The sequence below is a fragment of the Labeo rohita genome, chromosome 5 (genome assembly GCF_022985175.1).
Source record: "Labeo rohita strain BAU-BD-2019 chromosome 5, IGBB_LRoh.1.0, whole genome shotgun sequence".
NCBI lineage: Eukaryota > Metazoa > Chordata > Actinopteri > Cypriniformes > Cyprinidae > Labeo > Labeo rohita.
The window spans coordinates 17,871,647-17,891,462 of record NC_066873.1 but is presented as its reverse complement, the minus strand read 5'-3'; the positions used below and the strand labels follow the sequence as shown (position 1 = coordinate 17,891,462).

Below are 19,816 nucleotides of genomic sequence, written 5' to 3'. Positions count from 1 at the left end.
ATGTACCCTAACTGTCATGACTGGGAAAAAACAGTTTACACATAACTAGACAAGACAGCGTTTGAGGTTAAAAAGTATATAAATTGTATTTTTTTTTTGTTTGTTTGTTTGTTTGTTTTTAGAAAATAACCGACCATTTTGCTAGATAAGACCCTTATTCCTCGGCTGGGATCGTTTAGTGCCCTTTGAAGCTGCATTTAAAATGCATTTTGGAAGTTCAAATTTGGGGGCACCATAGAAAGTCTGTTTCATAGAGAGAAATCCTGAAAGGTTTTCCTCAGAAAACATAATTTAATTTCTTTACGACCAAAGAAAGACATGAACATCTTGGATGACAAGGAGTGAGTACAATATCTGTGAAATAATCCTTTAAAAACTCTTTATTTGATTCATACTTGAATAGTAAAAATAGCAAAATAACAACAACAACAACAACAAAATTAAATTGCATTTTTTTATTTGTCAGTCAAGATGCTATGGGAACAATTAATCCCCTTTCGACTCAATTTTAGGAGGCACATACATATACATATATACAATTTATACAGTGTAAATATTAAGGCAGACACAAAAGAAATCAATGCTGTTTTATTCTTCTGATTTTTTTAAATAATACAAAATATTACCCAGAAATGATTTGTGTATGACAGACAGGGGCTGGAATTGTCATATTAATAGTTACAGTCACTCCAAAAAGTATCTGAACACACACACACACACACATAGTGCAGAAACCATGACTCAGCTGCGCTATAATTTCCCAAAACAACAACTAGTTTATAAGCACAAAGGCGCCTATAGTCTATATTAGCTTAGGCTGAAAGGACAAACTATTGATGTCCATAAATCATTATGCTGCGGTATCAAATGTGAGGCGGAGTGTTTTGAATATGAGGAAATCGCGTACTTTCATTTCTCCTCTTAGATTGCGCTCCGTCGATTGTCGAGCTCACTGATGTGAACGCGTCGGTTCGACGATCAGCTAGCCTGGTCTGCGCATGAGCGGGGACGCGCAGGGAGAGGAGTGGGACTGGGAGCAGCTGTGGCAAATGTTCCAGCAGTCCAGCAATCTCGAGAAGAAAAGACAATTTACGGCTAAAGAAATCACTTTAACGCACTCTTTGAGCGGAATCGAGTGAGGACGAGCGTGTCGGATATCTGCGGTTTTCTGCGAAGCGTCCAAAGTAGCACATCGGCGCGTTTTCTGAACTCACTGCAAACAAAATAACAACCCCGAAAGACTGACAATAAAAGCCCACAACTGACACCAGACCGAACCAGGGCCTCGATACACCATCCTCTCCTCTACTCGGATATTTACCCTGCACTATTTCAGAACAGCCCTTCTTCTCTTTGTGAAACTCAGGAAACAATGAAGACTTAAACTCATGTGTTAGCCGCTGAGCTGCGTGTGTGTGTGTGTGTGTGAGAGAGTGTATGTGTGAGAGAGTGAGTGAGTGTGTGCTCCTCTCCTCTGTTCTCCAGGAAACTTTCTCTCGTCGCTTTAAAAGACTGGAAGCAGAAGAAGCTTTAACAGACTTGGAGAAGAAGCTCAGGCTGTCTTCTTGAATTCTGCATGGAGGTAAGGGGCGAGGACAGGGGATCGGACGGCAGCAGAGGCCCCGACTCGACCCACTTTCCTCTTTACAGCAAACCCGCGAGAGCACGGGTGACGGATCCTGACATGATGATCTACCCGAGTGCCGGAGGAGAGGATCTCACGGGGAGAGCTGCTGCTGCCGGTTGCGAGTCCCCCTCCTCGGATGAGCCGGGCAGCAGCCGGATGTCGCCCACCGACGGGCCCACGGTCTTCCCACCTTTACCGCTGCCCCCTGCGTCGTCTGGAATCGGGGCGCAAGGGAGCGTGGATGAAAGTGATCAACAGGATGGGCCAGAATATGAGGAAGAGGAGGTTGTTTTCCCCCTCTCAGCGCCGCCCACCAACCAGTAAGGATTTATCTCGCACACATGTATCATTTATGTTAGTAATTCATGATGGGAGAGCACTTCAGACATGACCTGTTGTGATCATCTTAAAGGTCAAAAAGTAGTTAGCTATCTAGCTCTATAGGGTTGATTCCCAAAAATGTATTCTTTTACTGTTTTTTCCTTCCAACTGGCAGCTGTGGTCAGAAATTTAATGCAAAAAAAAAAAAAAAAAAAAAAAGTAAAATACAGTACTAAGTTGCACATTAAGATGTGACATTATTGGCTCTATATGTCTAGATGACTGTGTGTAATAACAGTTGATATAAGCTATGACAACTTATTTATTTCATCCAAAAATACAGCAAATGCAGTAATATTGTGAAATATTTTTACTATAACTGATTTCTATTTGAATATATTTTAAATGTAATTTATTCCTGTGATCAAAGCTACGTTTTTAGCATCATTACTGCAGTCTTCAGTGTCACATGATCCTTCAGAATCATTCTAATATGCTGATTTGCTGTTTAAGAAACATTTATTATTATTGTTATGCATATTTAAAATTTCTTTGATAAATAGAAAGATCAAAAGATCAGCTTTTATTGGAAATAAAAAGCTTTTGTAACATTATACACTATACCATTCAATTTTTCTTGTTTTTTGGAAAATAAATTATAGAAATCAATACTTTTATTTATTAAGGTTGCATTAAATTGATGATAAAAACATTTTTAAGGTTACAAAATGTTTCTATTTTTAGATAAATGCTGTTCTTTTGAACTTTCTATTCAAAGACTATTCAAAAACCTGAAAAAAAAATTCTACTCTGCTGTTTTTAACAATAATAATAAATATTTTTGAGCAGCAAATCAGAATATTTAAATGATTTATGAAGGATCATGTGATGATGCTAATGATGCTAAAAATTCAGCTTTAAAATCACATGAATAAATTACGTTTTAAAATATATTCAGATAGAAAACAGTTCTTTTCAATAGCAAAAGTATTGTTTTTACTGTGCTTTGGATTAAATAAATGCAGCCTTGGTGAGCAGAAGTGACTTTTAAAAAAGATAAAAAGTAGTGTAACTGATATCAAAATAAGAAATTCATGTTTTTTACTCAATTTTAAGATTATTGACCTTGAAAAATATATAGCAAACTATTTTGTGTAGCATAATCTTTCATAATTCATATTTCAGTTTTTACTTTAACAAAAACACACATCTCATTTTAAAATATATTTTAGAGTTACAATTTTACTGTGTAACTGAGTAACTTGCATTTAACAAGGTATTAAGTTTTTATGGTAGCATTTTTACTTTTCTGTTACATTTTTGACAGTAAAGATACACAGCTTACTAGGTTTTGTGACAGACCATTGACAAGCATTCTCTATAAATACCAAACGTAACTGTTGGTATGCATATTTACATTTAACAGGCACTTTTATCAAGTCTCTTTTGTGAAACATGATATATTTTGCTTCCTCATATTGCAAAATGTGAGGTTATGTATTCTGAAGTTGTGCCATTTCATTATGGGCTAGCCATATAACTTTACTGCTTTCCTTAATGAGAAATACAGTCGCATGTCTAGTTTTTTTCATTGTATTGTATTTATACTCTATAATTGTAGAGTATAGTTTTGACCTATGCATTGCAATAATACGGTATTTTGAATGCCTTCAAAATGTATATCTAGACCTACCTTCTACACACATTGTGAAACTGCAGTTACTGATAAATGATTGCGACTGCTTCCATTATCATATTGGTGACAAGATCAGTGGCTGAATCTAATGAAGAATGTCAGGGTGGTGACAGACTATATCACGATAAGCTAAATGATAATGCGTAATTTATTGTGGCTCTCATATCTTTGGTTGCTCAAGAGCAGGTTGATAATCAGGCCTGAAGTTTGATATTGCGCATGCATATTTAAAGTAACGTACATTTAACCAATTATAAATACCGTTTTTAGTTTTCAGTTAATTGTGCACAGTTGTTTCAGCTCGTCAAAAATACAAACATTAATGTCTGTGTTCAATATTTTACAGTAAAAAAAAAACAAAAAAACATTCTTTCATTGATCAGACCAAAGCATGATGGTTTTAATAAGAGACCTGCCTATGTTTTATGACAGCAAACATCTTTAAAGCAAAATTGTGAATCATTTCGCAGTGGTAGTTAGGATTTAATTTCCTGTTGGTTGTCAGTGGTTTCTTTGAAAGTGCTGAGTGTTGTTACAGAAAGTGTGGGGGTGATTCCTTTTGGCTTTCAGTATCATAGATGGTCTTTTCAGATGTTTTTTTTTTTTTTTTTTTTAGAGAGAGAGAAAGAGAAAACAAAAGTTCGACGACTGACTTGTGCACTGACGCTCTGCTTCATTCAGTTGTTAGCTTTTGAGAGACACTGTTGCCGTAGACTGGTGACCCAATTACGACGAAAGTTTTCTCAGAGCTTCTAGATGATTGACTCTGACAGACTCGACTGCCTATAAGGCTGGGCAGCGTTGCTTTCTGATGCACCAACACTGAACTAGAGGTGCTCCATAAGCTTATATTACCGCATGCGCTCAGCGACTGCTGAATTTCCGCCACGATGAGGTATTATTCACATTTTAGCCCTTATCTGCTCAGAATGGCTTAGGCTGTGACATAATAGAAGCCTGCATTGGCTTATGGCTCTAGACCTTGCAACACCTTTGCAGTGAAGAGGAAACGCACCAGTGTCCCATGCGATGTAGGTGATGTTGTCAACTTGCACGCTTGTTTTATTTTTAGTGTATATTCTGACACCAGATCCTACTTCTTGTGAAGGCAGTGCTGAACTTGCATAACGTGTATAGTCACATATTCTCTTGATTTCATCATTTCCAGATCCACTTTCATATTTCTTCTAAACTGAGGCAGTTGTTTCAGTGTTTTCTCACAGTAGTAGGTTGAATGGCAGCACAGTGTGGTGCACATTCTCCGGTTGGATGCAGTCCTGCGTGTCAGAATGTGTGACTAAAGTTAGTGCTCAGAAGACAGCCACGATCGTTGACGCCTCTCTGCTGTGCACTTCATTCATAAACAATGATGCCAGCAGCGGAATAAATATTTCACAGATGCTTTCTACTGTTTAACAAAGACAAAAAGCAGAGCATGTGAAGAGCGGGGCAGTTCTTCTCTGTAGCACCGGGCCTTGAATGCAAACAAACAGCACTGTGGAGAAAGAGCAGGTTGATTTCGTTTCCACAAAGATTAGAAAGGATTTAGTCATAAACGGTTTCCCTCAAGAGCTGGAAAGAGAGAGAGTTTGATATGGAGATCAACAGCGGTGCATGTTGTGTCCGCAAAGCAATTGTTCAACAAACTCACTCTCCGTTGAGGGCTAATTGAGCATCTATCCTTGTTAGTTGCTTTTTTTTTTGAGACATACAGGGACTTTGGAATGCCAAGTGGCACAGCAGAACTGCAGAAACTGCTGGTCACTGTGCTTGACACAGTCAAGAGGCTTAAGTGGTAGAAAAGTCTTTCCTCTTTTTTTTTTTGTTTGTTGTTGTTTTGTTTTTAAATAGCCTTGAACAGCTTCTCTAATTCATTGTTTTTGACGGCGTTCATGACCTTATGTGTTTAGTTACAGCAGCAGTTTTAGTTGACAAGGATTGTTTTAAACCTCATCTCAAATTGGTCTTAAAAAATCATCTGCATTTAATTTTAATCAACTCCTTAATGTGTGTTTTAAACAACAGGTCATATGTTGTTTTTTTTTTTTTTTTTAAGTGTCCTAATATTGTATTGGAGTCCCCTACAATAGGTTTAAATGCATCTAAGGTCAGAAAACATTGGGATTTTCTAAGAATATGCGCTTAATATTAGAGTCATTTGTCAATTATTTCGAAGCGATTCGTTCGAAGCAGTTCTGAGGTTAAGGTCTGTAAACCCCTCCCTCCATAAGCATACTCCGCTCTGATTGGTCAGCTGGCCAAGTCTGTTGTGATATGGTACAGAGAGGAGTATTTAAGTTAGCGAGCGCTACCATTGACAAAGCATGCACCTTTACATAAAAACAATAATATAGTGCTCCAATCCGTTCATAAAATAATGGCATAAAAATCATTTTGTTTAACACTTATGCAAGCGAATCATGCCCACAGCTAAATTTTATCTGCTAAACTGTAAACACTTCACAAAACAATAATGGTGGATATGTTAGCCGAGTGCTAACATGACTAACTGATGAAACAATACAGTTTTTAAACCAAAATATGCCTACATTCTTAGTTATTAAACCAAGTAATTAGAACAACGACAGTCTACATTAATCGACACATTCTTAGAAAATACTGGGTTCACAGTGAATTATCAGAACTATTTCAGTAAGACAATAATATCATACTTTACCTGTAGACCTAAAGCTGCACTAGGTATACATCACATATTAGCACATAAACTTGTCATTTTGAACACTCAATTGAAAATGTACACATATCAAATAGGTTGTGGCTCGGAGATGTCTGTTGGTCCAAATAATGAAGATACAGACTTATCTTTCATGGACAAGCATTTAGCGAATACCGTTGAACTCTCCAAGATTAGAGAAGCAGTCCTCAGTAAAATGACGAGCACACAACGAAAGTTTGGAATTATATTGCAGTGGTATCGTGAAAAAAAAAAAATTTACCACTGATTTGTGACAGCATAATCTTTTGGCAATGAAAACAAAACGAACTTGCTTTCACAGCGCAGAACACAGCGTCTTCTCGACATGATGTAAACACGCTAACTAGTGGAAGTGTAGGCAGTAGGCAGTTCAGAGTGTTTGTATTTTGAGGGCAGTTGGGAATTATGCTAATATGTTACCTGTGACGTGTATCGGTAACAGGCAGAAGATTCGAAAATATAATGACTCGTTAGGGTGAATCTGAGTCGATTCTTTTGAGAGACAATGTCTTTATTTATCATGCACGTTTTTTGATTAACAAATTTGCAGACTGTTGACCGCAAAAGAGATGTTATTCGAAAACCTATATGACCTGCACTTTAAAATATCTGAGCACCATGATTTATTCAAGTGTTGCACGTTTAAGATCATTCCCTGGCTGTTTCTGAACATCTATTGATTTCTCCTGAGAGGAATGTAGGTCAGGTAGGCCAAGCTGATATGATGTTTTTCCCCATTTTACTGTAAAAGGTCTAGGAAAAAATTTCGAGTTTAAAAACGCAAGTAAATTTACTTTCAAACAGCTGTAACTTTGGTTCCTTTTAAAAACATGCAGACTCTTTTCAACTAGCAGCAGATTCGTGGGTCAGCTCTTTGAGGATGTATAATCCATCCTTTGCATGACCCCGTTTCGGCTCCTGCCGCACAGTAACTGCTCGCTGAAGATGGGCTCTTTAGTCATCCATCTGTATGCTGGAGGACAGTCCCCGTGTGCTGACTCTAACAAGCTGTGACACTCCATCATGTGTGAAGAAAAACAAAGCTGTTTGGCAGCTGCTCCCAGACCCCGTTCATCTCCACCTTTTTTCCGTTGTGGAAACTTCAGAAAAATTACATCGCTAGTCCAGCCACTTTGTATAATGGTTGGTCGTTGAGCAAACCAGCGGGTTACTGATGTTCCGACCTGCCGAGTTTGCACGTTTGCAGAGAAAGGAAAGCGCAAGTGTAAATTTGAATGGTGTGGGATTCATAAATGCCACTTAATGAAATACTTGAACTCCATTACCATTATTTACACACATAACCAACAACATGAGGGTAGTCAAGTTGTGTCCTGCCACTGCTTTTAGCGTCTCGCATCCCATTTGTCCCCTCCCTTCCCGTCCTGCCTGCTCTCTTTTGCTGAGCCGTTTCATACTTTGCAGTATTTGAGTGACTGCCTTCACAGAGAAAGGACATCAAAGGCAGACAAGGCAAATCTTCATTCTCCAGTATCTCTTAGTTAAAGCGTTCCCTCCATGGAGTGATAATCAACTTGGAATATTTCACTTTTGGACATCAGCTAAGACCATATGTGAGGTGGAGCCCCACCTCCACTTGAGTTTCTGCTCAGTGACTTAAAGAGCTGTGTGGTGGGCGCACTCAAACAGCAGGTTCTCTGGGACATGGCGACGACCAAATGGGAGGTTTGTCTGGAGAGACAGAGGAGACAGACCCCGGCAACTCGGCAGCTGAGCGGGATTACTTTGTGAATGAGTAAGAGCCAGCCGAACAGCCCAGGATGCAGCAGAGGATGAATTCAGCGTAAGTGGGACACAAGCTCTGCCGTTAGGAGCTCAGACTTGCAGAACATGAAGTGAAGAACTTAATTTTCGGTTTTGCCCTCTTTGTCGAGTCTGTTCTGTTCTGACTTTGAAAAATGTTATTAATAATATTAAAAAAAATATTAATAACAATAACAAAGAAGAAGAAATCTCTTATAATTTATTGTACATTTAGCATTAAATTAAGATGTTTTGATATCATCTCTCTCTATTTTTATGAATCAATTAAAACTGTCTGTTTCACCAAATCAGTTAAACACACTGATTCAAGATGAAACACTTTGTTTCATTACCACTTGAAAAATGTTCATGGAAGGGTCTTTGCATAGCATTATAATGTGTATATGATATGCATATGCATGATATGCACATTCACACGCTATATATACATTATACAATGTATACATGATATATAATACATATGCATATATACAGTGTGTGTGTGTGTGTCTATAATTCATATATACAAATGCATGTATACAGTGATTGTGTCTGTGTGTGTATATATATACACACACACGTAATATATATACATATATAGTGTCTATATATATATGCATATATATATATACACATTGTATACATGTATATACATTGTATACATGATATATATATATATATATATATATACTGTATGCAATGTATATATTTTTACCTATGCATGTGTACAGTGTTTGTGTATATGTGTGTATATATATATTTTATATATATATATACATACACACACACACACATATGCATATATATTGTGTGGGTATGTATATTATATAGGTATAAAAATATCTAGTGAAGTAAATAGCTATTTATTTACTGTTTTTGTTTGTTTTGTTTTGTTTTGTTTTTGTATTATTTATGTCTATAAATGAAAATAATTACATTTTTAATCTAATCATTTGATTGCGGAAAAAAAACACACCCCTAAACTAATACTGTGATATATATTGAAATTTACCTAAAAACTGTAGAGATTTATTTATTTATTTATTTTTTTAGCCCTAGCTCAGCCCTAGATTTATTGTTTGGCTACAATATTTCTGTTGCATTTTAACATAATGTTATATATTTAAATTTTTATACATTTATGTTTCTGTTATAATTTTTGTTGCATAAACAATGCGTTTAGTGACTAAATGCTAATACAGTATCTTGTTTTTTTGTGTTTTTTTTTTTTTAATTAAAAGTGATTGTCTCAGGTGGACAGATGTTAAATGCATGAATTTGTACTTGAGCATGGTTACATAGTGCCTGTACGAAGAGTTGATGAATTAATTATGTGTTTTTCTTCATTGTGAATGTTTCAAACCGTTTAAGGGCAAAGTGGATTATTCAATATGTAGTTGTCACAACAGTAATTTTTTCTGGTGTTCAGATGGAGATCATCAGGTCTTTTAGTGTCGTGTGCAGAATGAGAGATGGGCTCATGACAGCTGACAGCATCGTGGAAGGGCACTGCTAACGTAAAGCTGTGCAGTTTCATTACTCCGTCATGCTGATGAGTGCTGTCGTGACATCTTTAGAGGTGTTTTTGAGGCAGTCGAGACCCATCAAGAGAGACGGATGAGTTGAAACTACTTAAGAGAGCGAATACGACCCCTCAATCAAGTCTTAACAAGCCCGCTCTGCCCTCGCTTCCTCCGAGATGAAGTGTTGTAAATTGAGAGGTCCAACTCCTTTCCTGATAGCTGGCACATAATAACCTCAAAAAGGTCATGTCCTGTTTTCAGTGAGCTAGCTATGAAGATGAAGCTTCCAGGAGAAAGATTGTCCTTCTTCCCTGGTATCTTGTCAGCATCTTTTCATGGAATTTTTAGTGAATAATTCAAAACCCTAGTATGGATCTAAAAATACAATCATTGTCTGGAAATCATAACATATTCAAGTGCTGAGAGATTTGTGCAGCACAGTGATGTTTAAGTGCCTGACTGCTGAAACACTCTCTCTTATTGGGCTCATTTTGCAGTCAAATGAGTTTTCAGTTTACGTGTGAAGTACCACTTTTCTTGTGAAGTGTCATTGTACTGTCCTGTCTGTGGGCTATCGAGCATACGGTGAACTAGTGCATAGTCCTCAGTTCTATTTATGGTTCAGAGCTCCGTTCTGTCAAGGCTGTGAATGAAGTTGCTGATGACGTGCTGCTGTCTGTGGTTGTAATCTTTTATTTTTGTACGCTGTGCTGCATATATCAGTTGATTTCCATTACAGCGAGGCACAAAACGGGCAGTGAGTGTCAAGGCGCCTGAGTGGTTTGAGTGCTATTGAGAAAGTGTCACCTGTCCACCTCAGCACACTTCCTGTTCTTCTGCTTTTGCATGAATCGGGTTTGAGGCAACAGCCTTTCGCAGTCATGCTTGATATCTACTTGCTTCAGTCATCTCAAATGCAAAATGTGAAGCCGCAGATCTCTCGAGATCAGAGTGTGTGTTGAAGATGCACAATTTGGGGGCACTTGACTTTTGGCCTGTGCTGAATAATGGGCAGGTTATTGCACTAGAGTCTAACAATTTTGAGATGTTAAAGGTAAAGTGCAAGTTCTCGTTGATTCCTGCTCTTGGTTGCTTTTATTTGTGCTTATAAGTTGTGTTTATACCACAATTGTTAAGCAAAATACTCTAAATGACACTGTGTTTTAGTTTGCAGACCGCATCTAAAAATAGTAAGACATATTTATGATCCTGACCACAAAACTAGTCATAAGTGTGACAATATTTGGTTGAGATACAACTTTTTGAAAATCTGCAATCTAAGAAAGGAAATAATGGAAAATATTTAGAAAATCGCCTTTAAAGTTGTCCAAATGACAAATTACTAATCAAAAATTAAGTTTTGATATATTTACAGTAGGAAATTTATAAAATATCCTTATGGAACTCAATATACTAATAATTTTTGGCATCATAATTTTGACACATACAATGTATTGTTGGCTATTGCTACAAATATACCCGTGCTACTTACGACTGGTTTTGTGGCCCAGGGTCACATTTATTCTGCAGATCTGATGTTGATATTCAAATGCAAGCTGTCACATTTTAGCTGTGATGGATTAGCTGTCATCAAATTTAGAACCTGAGCTGATGGCGTATCTGAGAAACTTTTCTGAGAAAGTTTTACAAAACTACATGCTTTCTCTTTTTTTTTTTTTTTTTGCTGTTAAAAACTTCTTAAAAATCAGTATTTAAAAAGCAAAACAAAATAGTAATATTGTGAAATTTGGTCAATGTAAATGTATTATGTATTGCATATTTTTAATTTTATTTAATATTTCACATCTTAAGTACACACATTTAGGGTGTTATGATTTCTAAGATGTGGAAAGTATGGATGGAATTGTTAAATTCAGTCATACATAAAAATCTGATTTTCATCAAGGTATGGACAAGCATCTGTGATTATTATACCACAAAAAGACTGCTGTTAAATTATGAAGTCTTCATATACTGCATATTTTGATAATTAATGTGTATTGAATAAAATCCAGAAAAATTAAAACAAAACAACAAAAATTTCCAGAAAAAAAGAAAAGAAAATCAGTAAAAATCGTTTAATTTATTACAATTGTAACAGTAATAGGGTCGCTATTATTGTATTTCTTCATGATATATTGTATGTTTTATGAATTGTATTGATTATACATGTTTTTATAGCAATTTTATTACACTATTGAAATTAACAATTCAAATGGAAAACACAGAATATGAGGCAAATAAAACTCAATTTTTAATCAAAAATAAAACTGATTTCATTGAGCTATAAAATGTAATTTTTGTTAAACTGTTGTAAAAATTGTAGATTACAGGTAAATGCTGTTTTAGATTTCAACTGATTAGACATTCTCTTTTTCTTACTAAAATGTAATTTCACAATTAAACAGAATCCAGAAAATATAAAGTGGAATTTATATTTTTTCCTTAATTTTACGGACCCATTGAAAACCCCTGACCTAATGGACTTTGTGTTTCTGTATGCATTTTCAATATAGCCATTCTTTTGAGACAAATTGGCTCTATAATACTGTTAAATTGAATAAATACAGTAAATGATATATTTAAATTTCCTTCTTTTAGAAGTACTTTAGTGTTTTGTATAATGTCTATTTAAAGTGTCAATTTAGCTCAGTAAAAATTAGTTAATATTCAAAATTTCATCTTTCGCCGGGACACACCAAGCCGAGAATTAAAGCAAAAGTTATGAAAACGAGTAAGTAAATTAAGACTTTTTTAAATTTCTAAATTAATAAGACTGTTCTAATGTTACGTGATCTTACCTTTCGAGTATGTGAATAATTTCATAACAGCATGAGCTGCTTAAAGTGAATAAAGTTATCAACTTAACTAATATTTAAAATGGTAAGAAAGTGCTGCTTTGTTTACATTTTGTATATCTGCGTATATTTTGCATATCCTTGTTTTCTCCTTTTAAATGACAAATATTTACTGTTGAAAGCTGCTGATATAAACAGCTAATTCCTCTCTCGCAGGCGCAGAACGCACGTCTTAGTCTGTGCGTTGTGTTCAAGTGTAGCTTTTTGGTCCCATCGTTGGCTTTTGTAGCTTTGAAGTCAACTAGGTTTGTGCCAGCCTTTAAATCGCTTTTTGTCCTTAACAGACATCCAAGAGCCAAACCAAAAGGACTGTCAGTCTTTGTATCGAGTGAGCATCATCAGTGTAGATCATTATGTTGTCTTAACTCACATAAGCGGATATGAGACTTTCACCTGTTCTTTGTAAAGTACACCACACAAGTCACTGGACGCTTGGCACAGTACACACAACAGCTAATTTAATGCAAGTATCAGTTTCCTGAGAGGGAAAGAGACTATGATGTAATTTGCTATTTTGACTTCATAGTTTCTTTTCATCGAAGGCACCAGCTAGAGATCAAGCACTGACATGATCGGACATTCCTCAGGAGGATGAGCTTGTCTGTTTCCCATCTGGATGTACGGAGGGATCTGTTATTTACCCATAGGCCTTGTTGTCGGCACAGGAGCTGAACTCCAGTGCTATGAAGGAAGAATGGTGAAATCACTAGCCTAAAGGCCTGCTTACATTTAGTCTGATGTCATTCTCTGAGAAAATAAAAAGATGCCTGATTAATTGCTTGGCATCCAAACAATTTAAATGACGTGAACCTGCTAATAAAATAAAAATAACCTCAGGACAGCGTTTTAAGATTACAGCGTGTGCATGTTTGTTATTTTTCAAAAATTTGGTAAGTTTATTTATTTTTTTACTTATAATACTTTTATCCACCAAGGATGCATTACATTTATGAAAAGTGACTGTAAAGACATTAATAATGCTAACAAATATTTATAAATACATCTATTATTTTGAACTTTCTATTCATCGAGAAATCCTGAACAGATTTTCGACAGTTTCATGAAAATTTAGTTATTTTAAATTCTAATTTACTGACCCCAAACCAAACATGACTGTATAAAATATAAACATAAGAGTACATACAATGATACATTAGAAAAAAGAATAAGCTGATGTATCATATTTTTCTATTTTTGAGGTATGTTATCACTCTCTAGATATGGAACAGTGGTACTAAAACCATGTGACGTGTAATGAGCTCAGTATTGCATTGTGATTAAAGGCTTGTTGGTGTGAACAGTCCTCAAGGGTGTGCAACTTTAGTTGCTTATGGGTTTGCTTGTGCATCATCCTGCCTTCATCACGGCTAATATTGAGGATTACAGTCCCGCTTCATTTGGTCCGCACATCTGTGTTTTCAGAAGCCTGTGATTCATTTGACTGGAAGTTTTAATAGAGCACGTTATCCAGCATGCTAATAACCCTGTATTACTGATGTCATTTTTATAGCGTACAGAGCTGCGAGGCAGTCCCGCTGAGAAGAAAACGCAGCCTCTGGGAATTATGAGGGACTCTCCTTCTGCTAACAGTGCAGTTTTAGTCAAAGGACTGCTTCATAGAGCCTGCATATTCAATAAATTAATATAGAGGGAAGGAAGGGCTCAGCCTAGTTAAGCCTGCAGTGTGCAAATTACGCCTACACTTTATCACTGTGGTTGATAAAATAGGCCAAGTTTACATGACCAAGTATGTTTCTCATTTTGTAAATGATAATTTTTTTAATACTTTCATACTGCATGTGTGTTATAAAGTGATCTTGGGGCTGTAACAATCATTACATTTTGGCAGATTATTATTTGCCATATAAATAATTTTAAATTTTTTTTGTTCATGTTCGTTTATTAGCCACACTCTGTAAGCCTTCATGTTACATTATAAGCCTAATATGTATACGTTTTGGAAGAAGTCATTGACTCAAATTGACCATACATTTGAAAAAAATTATGTAAATTCTATATAGATCAATTTCGGTGTTTGCAAACAGTGATGCCACTTTTTTTTGTGGGCGGAGCCTATCTGGTGGCAGAAAATGAGTTTTCAAGTAGCATTTTATGGAAGCCATGGAATAAAATAATGAAAAAAGGTCAATTTGAGTTTACATTTAAAAATTCTGGCTTTATTCTCGTAATTCTGATAAGAATAATCAACTCGTCATCAGTGATGGGAATAACTTCATTATAAGTAAACTGCAGTAACATTTTCAGTAATCAATCAAATTACTGTTACAACGGCGTTACTATTACTGACAATAAAATGTGTCAATGCTATAATTTTTGCATTGCGTTCTTCTTCTGAGGTAAATTCTGGCTTATTCCTCTCAGCGCGTCTTCTTCCAGAAATGAAAAGTGGCTGAGATGAACTTCATGGATGTTCACGTTTGTTTACGGAGGTGATGTGGGCAATTATCTACATGTTCGTGCGTCTCATGTGGACGATTAAAATTTGAAAAGTGGAGCTGCTCTTGGGCGTGATTACATTAGAGATGAGTTTAGTTTAGTTTCAATCTTTCTATACATATATTTCTCATGTCTATGAGGCAGATATTCACGGAGATTCAGGTTGTTTTATTTAAGTGTCCGTGAAGAGAGGTGACAGAGACAGAGACAGCAGAGAGCGCACCCTGTTTATATTATTTATTTTAAAAAAGGACATTGTTTTCTTGTTATCATTACTATAAACAAAAGTAGACTCTTTGCAGTTTCAAAATGGTGTATTTATTTTTATTTTTTTAGTTCGTTTCACAGTCATCAAGAAAAAATGAGACAGACCACACAGGTGTGGTCTTCAATCCCAGAGTGTTAACAGTGCTGCCGTGGGATGTTTTCCATGTCCACGGGTTGAAGCGACCCCAATATCATGATGTTTAGCCCCTGGAAGGTGTCTCTCACATTGCCCCAGATCAACATTAAAATAGTAGATTAGTGTACAATGTTTTATTCATTTACCATAATTAATATTGGGGGCAATATTTATTATTTGACATATATATTTTTTTTTAACACAATAGCTACTTTCACTGTTAATTAGTTACTTTTATAATGATGTAACTCAGTTACTATTTGTGAGAAGTAACTAGTAACAATAACTAATTATTTTTTTAAAGTAACATCTTTAACACTGCTCGTCTTTCTCTTATTTCCCCTCGCTTCAGAGTTTATATCCCACACTTCTGGCTTTTTGTCCCTAAAAATTGACAAACTCGCTATTGTTGAGTTAAATCGAGTTTAAAGTCTGAACTAGGAGATATATACTTACATTTCGAGAAAAATATTCAGAATTGTGAGATAAAATAGGTGAATGTTATGTAAAATGTTATAGGTTTAAATAGTATTTCATGCTGTAACTGTAGGGCTATGAACCCTATGAACTGCATATGTGAGTATTGCGTAGTCCTATTGTTTAAATTAAATTTGTGCTTAAAAAGTAGAGTAATCATAGCAGGTTTCATTCATACTCTGACCATTTAAATGTCTGCATGTAGCTTCAAATGGCGTCTTTGACCATGGTATTCTATAAAAATTATTTGCATTCCGATTCTGACATCCAAAACCACACAAAAGTTTTAATATATTTACAGTAGGAATTTTACAAAATATCTTCATGGAACATGATCTTTACTTAATTTCCTAATGATTTTTGCCATAAAAGAAAAATCTGTAATTTTGACCCATACAATGTATTTTTGGCTATTGCTATAAATATACCCCAGCGACTTAAGACTGGTTTTGTGGTCTAGGGTTATATATATATCTATATATATGAACAATATCACACGAATAGCAGTGCGATAAGGTTGTATATTAACTCGGCTGTGATTCGGCCATAGGTAATATGCTCGTGTGATACTGCATTTATACAACAGTACTATGGCACAGATATGTAAATAAAAAAAGAGACAACAATGGAGAATCTTTAAAAACCCTCTTTTGTGCAGAACTACTTCCTTCCGCTGGATTCAAATCTCAGTTTGACAGTTTAACAGCTGAGCCCAAGCCTCTGTTACTAATTAGCAAACTTTAGAACTAGTAACAAGGAACGAGGAGTTGTTTCATTAAAAGCTTATTGTATTACTGTATTATAAGCTCACTAAATTAGGCCTGTTACAATAATAAATATATCAACTTATCGCAAAAAGTATGTACATGACCTCATTTTTGGTGAAGCAATATATTGCCCATTATATTTACATAAAAGTAAATGACACCATGTTTTTTGAACTCAACTTGCGCCTGTGTCTTTTGCAACTTCTCGTACATAGCGTGGTATAGTCATGAGGTGCTAATTCAAGTAAAAAAAATGCTTCATTTGCAGATATAGCCTTGTTTAGGGATCTGTGCCTTTGTGCCTATACTGACATCTGACTACTAAGTAGGGATTGTGTTTTTCAGAAATAGTGTTTCCCCCTAATTTACAGAGAAAAGACTGTTAGGGGAAAAAAGTAGGTGGAAAAAAGTCTGTTCAAGTTCTTTGTGCATTTTTCTTTTTTCTACTTCTTACTTTGCAATTTTTATCGCAGTTATTTCTCGGGCAATATATCGCACAAGAAGGTCTTGTGAAAGATATGCACTAAATGTTTGAATGTTATTATGGCATGCATTTGAAACTGCTGGGAGACACCAAATTCCTTGTGATGGCACGTTTAATGTGCCCTCTTGGAAGAGCTGATGTACCTGTGCAACCTGATTGGGCTGCAGGCACATCCTCATGCTACAAGTGAGAAGGACCGTAACAAAACACAAAACTAGAGAATTGGTGTTATATTGTGTTGTAAGTGAAGTCTATATATAATTTTTCTTGTAATTTACTACATAGTGACTACAGTAGAAATGGAAATGAAAAGTTGAAGTGCAGCATTTCTTGCACTCTGCACAAAACTTTAGAAAATCTCCACAGAAAGCTGACATTTAACACAAACAAAACTTACTCTCTGCTGCATAAGCTTCTATATACAGTGAGTTTGAGTGTGGGAGGGCTGCATTCCCACGATATCATGCCGTCTGTAGTCAGTGTGTCATTTCATCATGGGCAAGACTCTGAAAATATCACAGTTGTTCCTGTGTCTCACTTTCATCTCTCACCTCCTCCATTCACTTGCCATCACTTCCTCTTCACCACATCAACAACACACACATACATGTGCTGTAATTAACGTTGTGTATTTTTTTGTTGCCATGTTTGAAGTGCTAATTGACCTGCTGTTTTTATGCATTTCACCATATGCTTTTTTTGTTTTGTTTTTTTTAATAGTTTTTGATGGTATATTTGATCCTATAATAAATAGCATGCTATGGAAAAATGCCTGAGTTGCATGTTACATGTTTTTTATTTTTATTTATTTATTATTTTATATGTGTCTTTTTGTGACATTTTGTTTATCAGCCTTTTATTTCTGTTTTTTTTTTTTTTTTTTTTTTTTTTTTTTTTTTTTTAATTGTGCATACCTGTTTCCCCTATTTTAACATTTTTACATTTAAAAACACAGGTAAAGGTAATTTTTTAGCGAATCTCAAAATGAAATTTTTAAACTGTACAATTTTCATATCGTGATTCCTAAATTTATTTTTTTAATTTATTAGATAAAACTGTATGCATGTACATATGATTTATACAAAGTATTTTTTTTTCATATATATGATGTTAGCTTGCAAACTGTCTCCTCCTGTCTGTTCAAGTAAACATGTCACAATGGTTAAGTGAATTTTTAATTCAATTTTTGTAGGGTTAAATAAGCATTAGTTTTGTCTTGTCTTGACCCCCTGTTGCAAAACACTAAAATCATGATAGAGTGTTATTTTTTTTCTTTCTTTTTCAGCAGGGATCTAAAATCTCTGAAACATTAACCAGTGTTGTTAGAAAAGCTACTGTTTAATTCAGAGGGCTCCATGTTTTTGAAGGCTAAGGCTCTGCAGTAAAAGCTTTTTAAAATTTCTCACTGTGCTGAGACACCTTTTTTAGAGCAAGATTTCACTTTGAATATTTCCGCATGAGTTTTTGTCGAGAGAAATTCTGCAGCGGGAGCCCTGTCATATCTGTTGAGTGAGAGGGCGGCTTGCATTCTTTCCAAAAACTCCCCCCAAAAAATCTCTGCAAGCCTCTTTTTACAGAGTTACTACATTAAAATAGCAAAGCTTTTTCACAAAATCCTGAAAATGATTTGGTATAAAATGTACTAAATATAGGCTTGATTCTGTCAGCATGCCAAAAAGAGCCTTTCAGAAAACCTACTTCAGCATTTTCCAGCATTCAGGGCTGCATTAAAATCAATGCTGATGGACCAAGTAGAGGAAGACACTAAAATCTGATTTACTGCCGACTAACTTCCTTCATCCGTGCTTGCTTTCTTTCAGATGGTACCATGGAATGTTGGACAGAACCATTGCAGAAGAGCGATTGCGTCAGGCTCGGACACCGGGCAGCTACCTCATCAGGGAAAGCGACCGCCGACCTGGCTCCTTCGTACTGTCGTTTCTCAGCGTGACCAATGTGGTCAATCACTTCAGGTGAGCTGTGCTGTCTGAATCATAATGTTTCAGTGAAGCACACAGATCCCCATTACATTCACATATCTATAGGCCAGAATATTGCAGAGAACAAGGCCGCGTTTACACTGCAAGTCTGCATCTTTTGACCATATCTGATTTGACCCGCCTATTTATATTCACTTTAGACACACTTTAAAAATAATCTGTAGTTTTTACTAAATAATTTTGCCAGCTGTGGTTGCCAGAATAATTTTGTAAAAAATATAGAAAAACTGTAAACACATTTAGAGAACAGACTGTAAATTTTACAGTATAAAACTGTAATTTACAAATAAGAAAATTTGAATGTAAACCAGTAAATTCAAAAACTCACACTGCTTCAAGATATACTGAAAACCACCATAATAATGCAGGTGGTAAACGAGAAAACCACATGAAAAATCATAGTTTGTACATCGCAAGTAGCTTGAATTGAGCCATTCACACAAACACAAAACACCATTATGGTAACACACAACAATGCAACAAACATTCGTTAAACAATAGATGTAACATAAAACCCTAATATGTAAATACATAACTGATAACAGAAACTATTAAGAAACATTATTTAACAAAATCTCACCAATATATGTGACCCTGGACCACAAAACCAGTCATAAGTCGCACGAGAATATTTATAGCAGTAATCAGCAATACATTGTATTGGTCAAGATTTTTCTTTTATGCCAAAAATCATTAGGAAATTAAGTACAGATCATGTACCAT

General features: G+C 35.6%; 1 protein-coding gene across 3 annotated transcripts in view; it reads left to right on the top strand.

The window, feature by feature from the left end:
- Positions 1 to 502: 502 nt before the first annotated feature.
- rasa1a (RAS p21 protein activator (GTPase activating protein) 1a) overlaps positions 503 to 19,816 on the top strand; it is a 47,831-nt gene continuing 28,517 nt past the window's right edge. Inside the window, exons 1-2 of one of the 3 annotated variants that reach the window (XM_051109282.1) lie at positions 503 to 1,947; positions 18,914 to 19,066. In XM_051109282.1, the coding sequence (XP_050965239.1) occupies positions 1,577 to 1,947; positions 18,914 to 19,066 (524 nt within the window). In that variant the 5' untranslated portion in view covers positions 503 to 1,576. Of the gene's footprint in view, positions 1,948 to 7,783; positions 8,165 to 18,913; positions 19,067 to 19,816 lie in introns of those variants that run through there. The other 2 variants (XM_051109283.1, XM_051109284.1) reach the window with 2 other exon arrangements.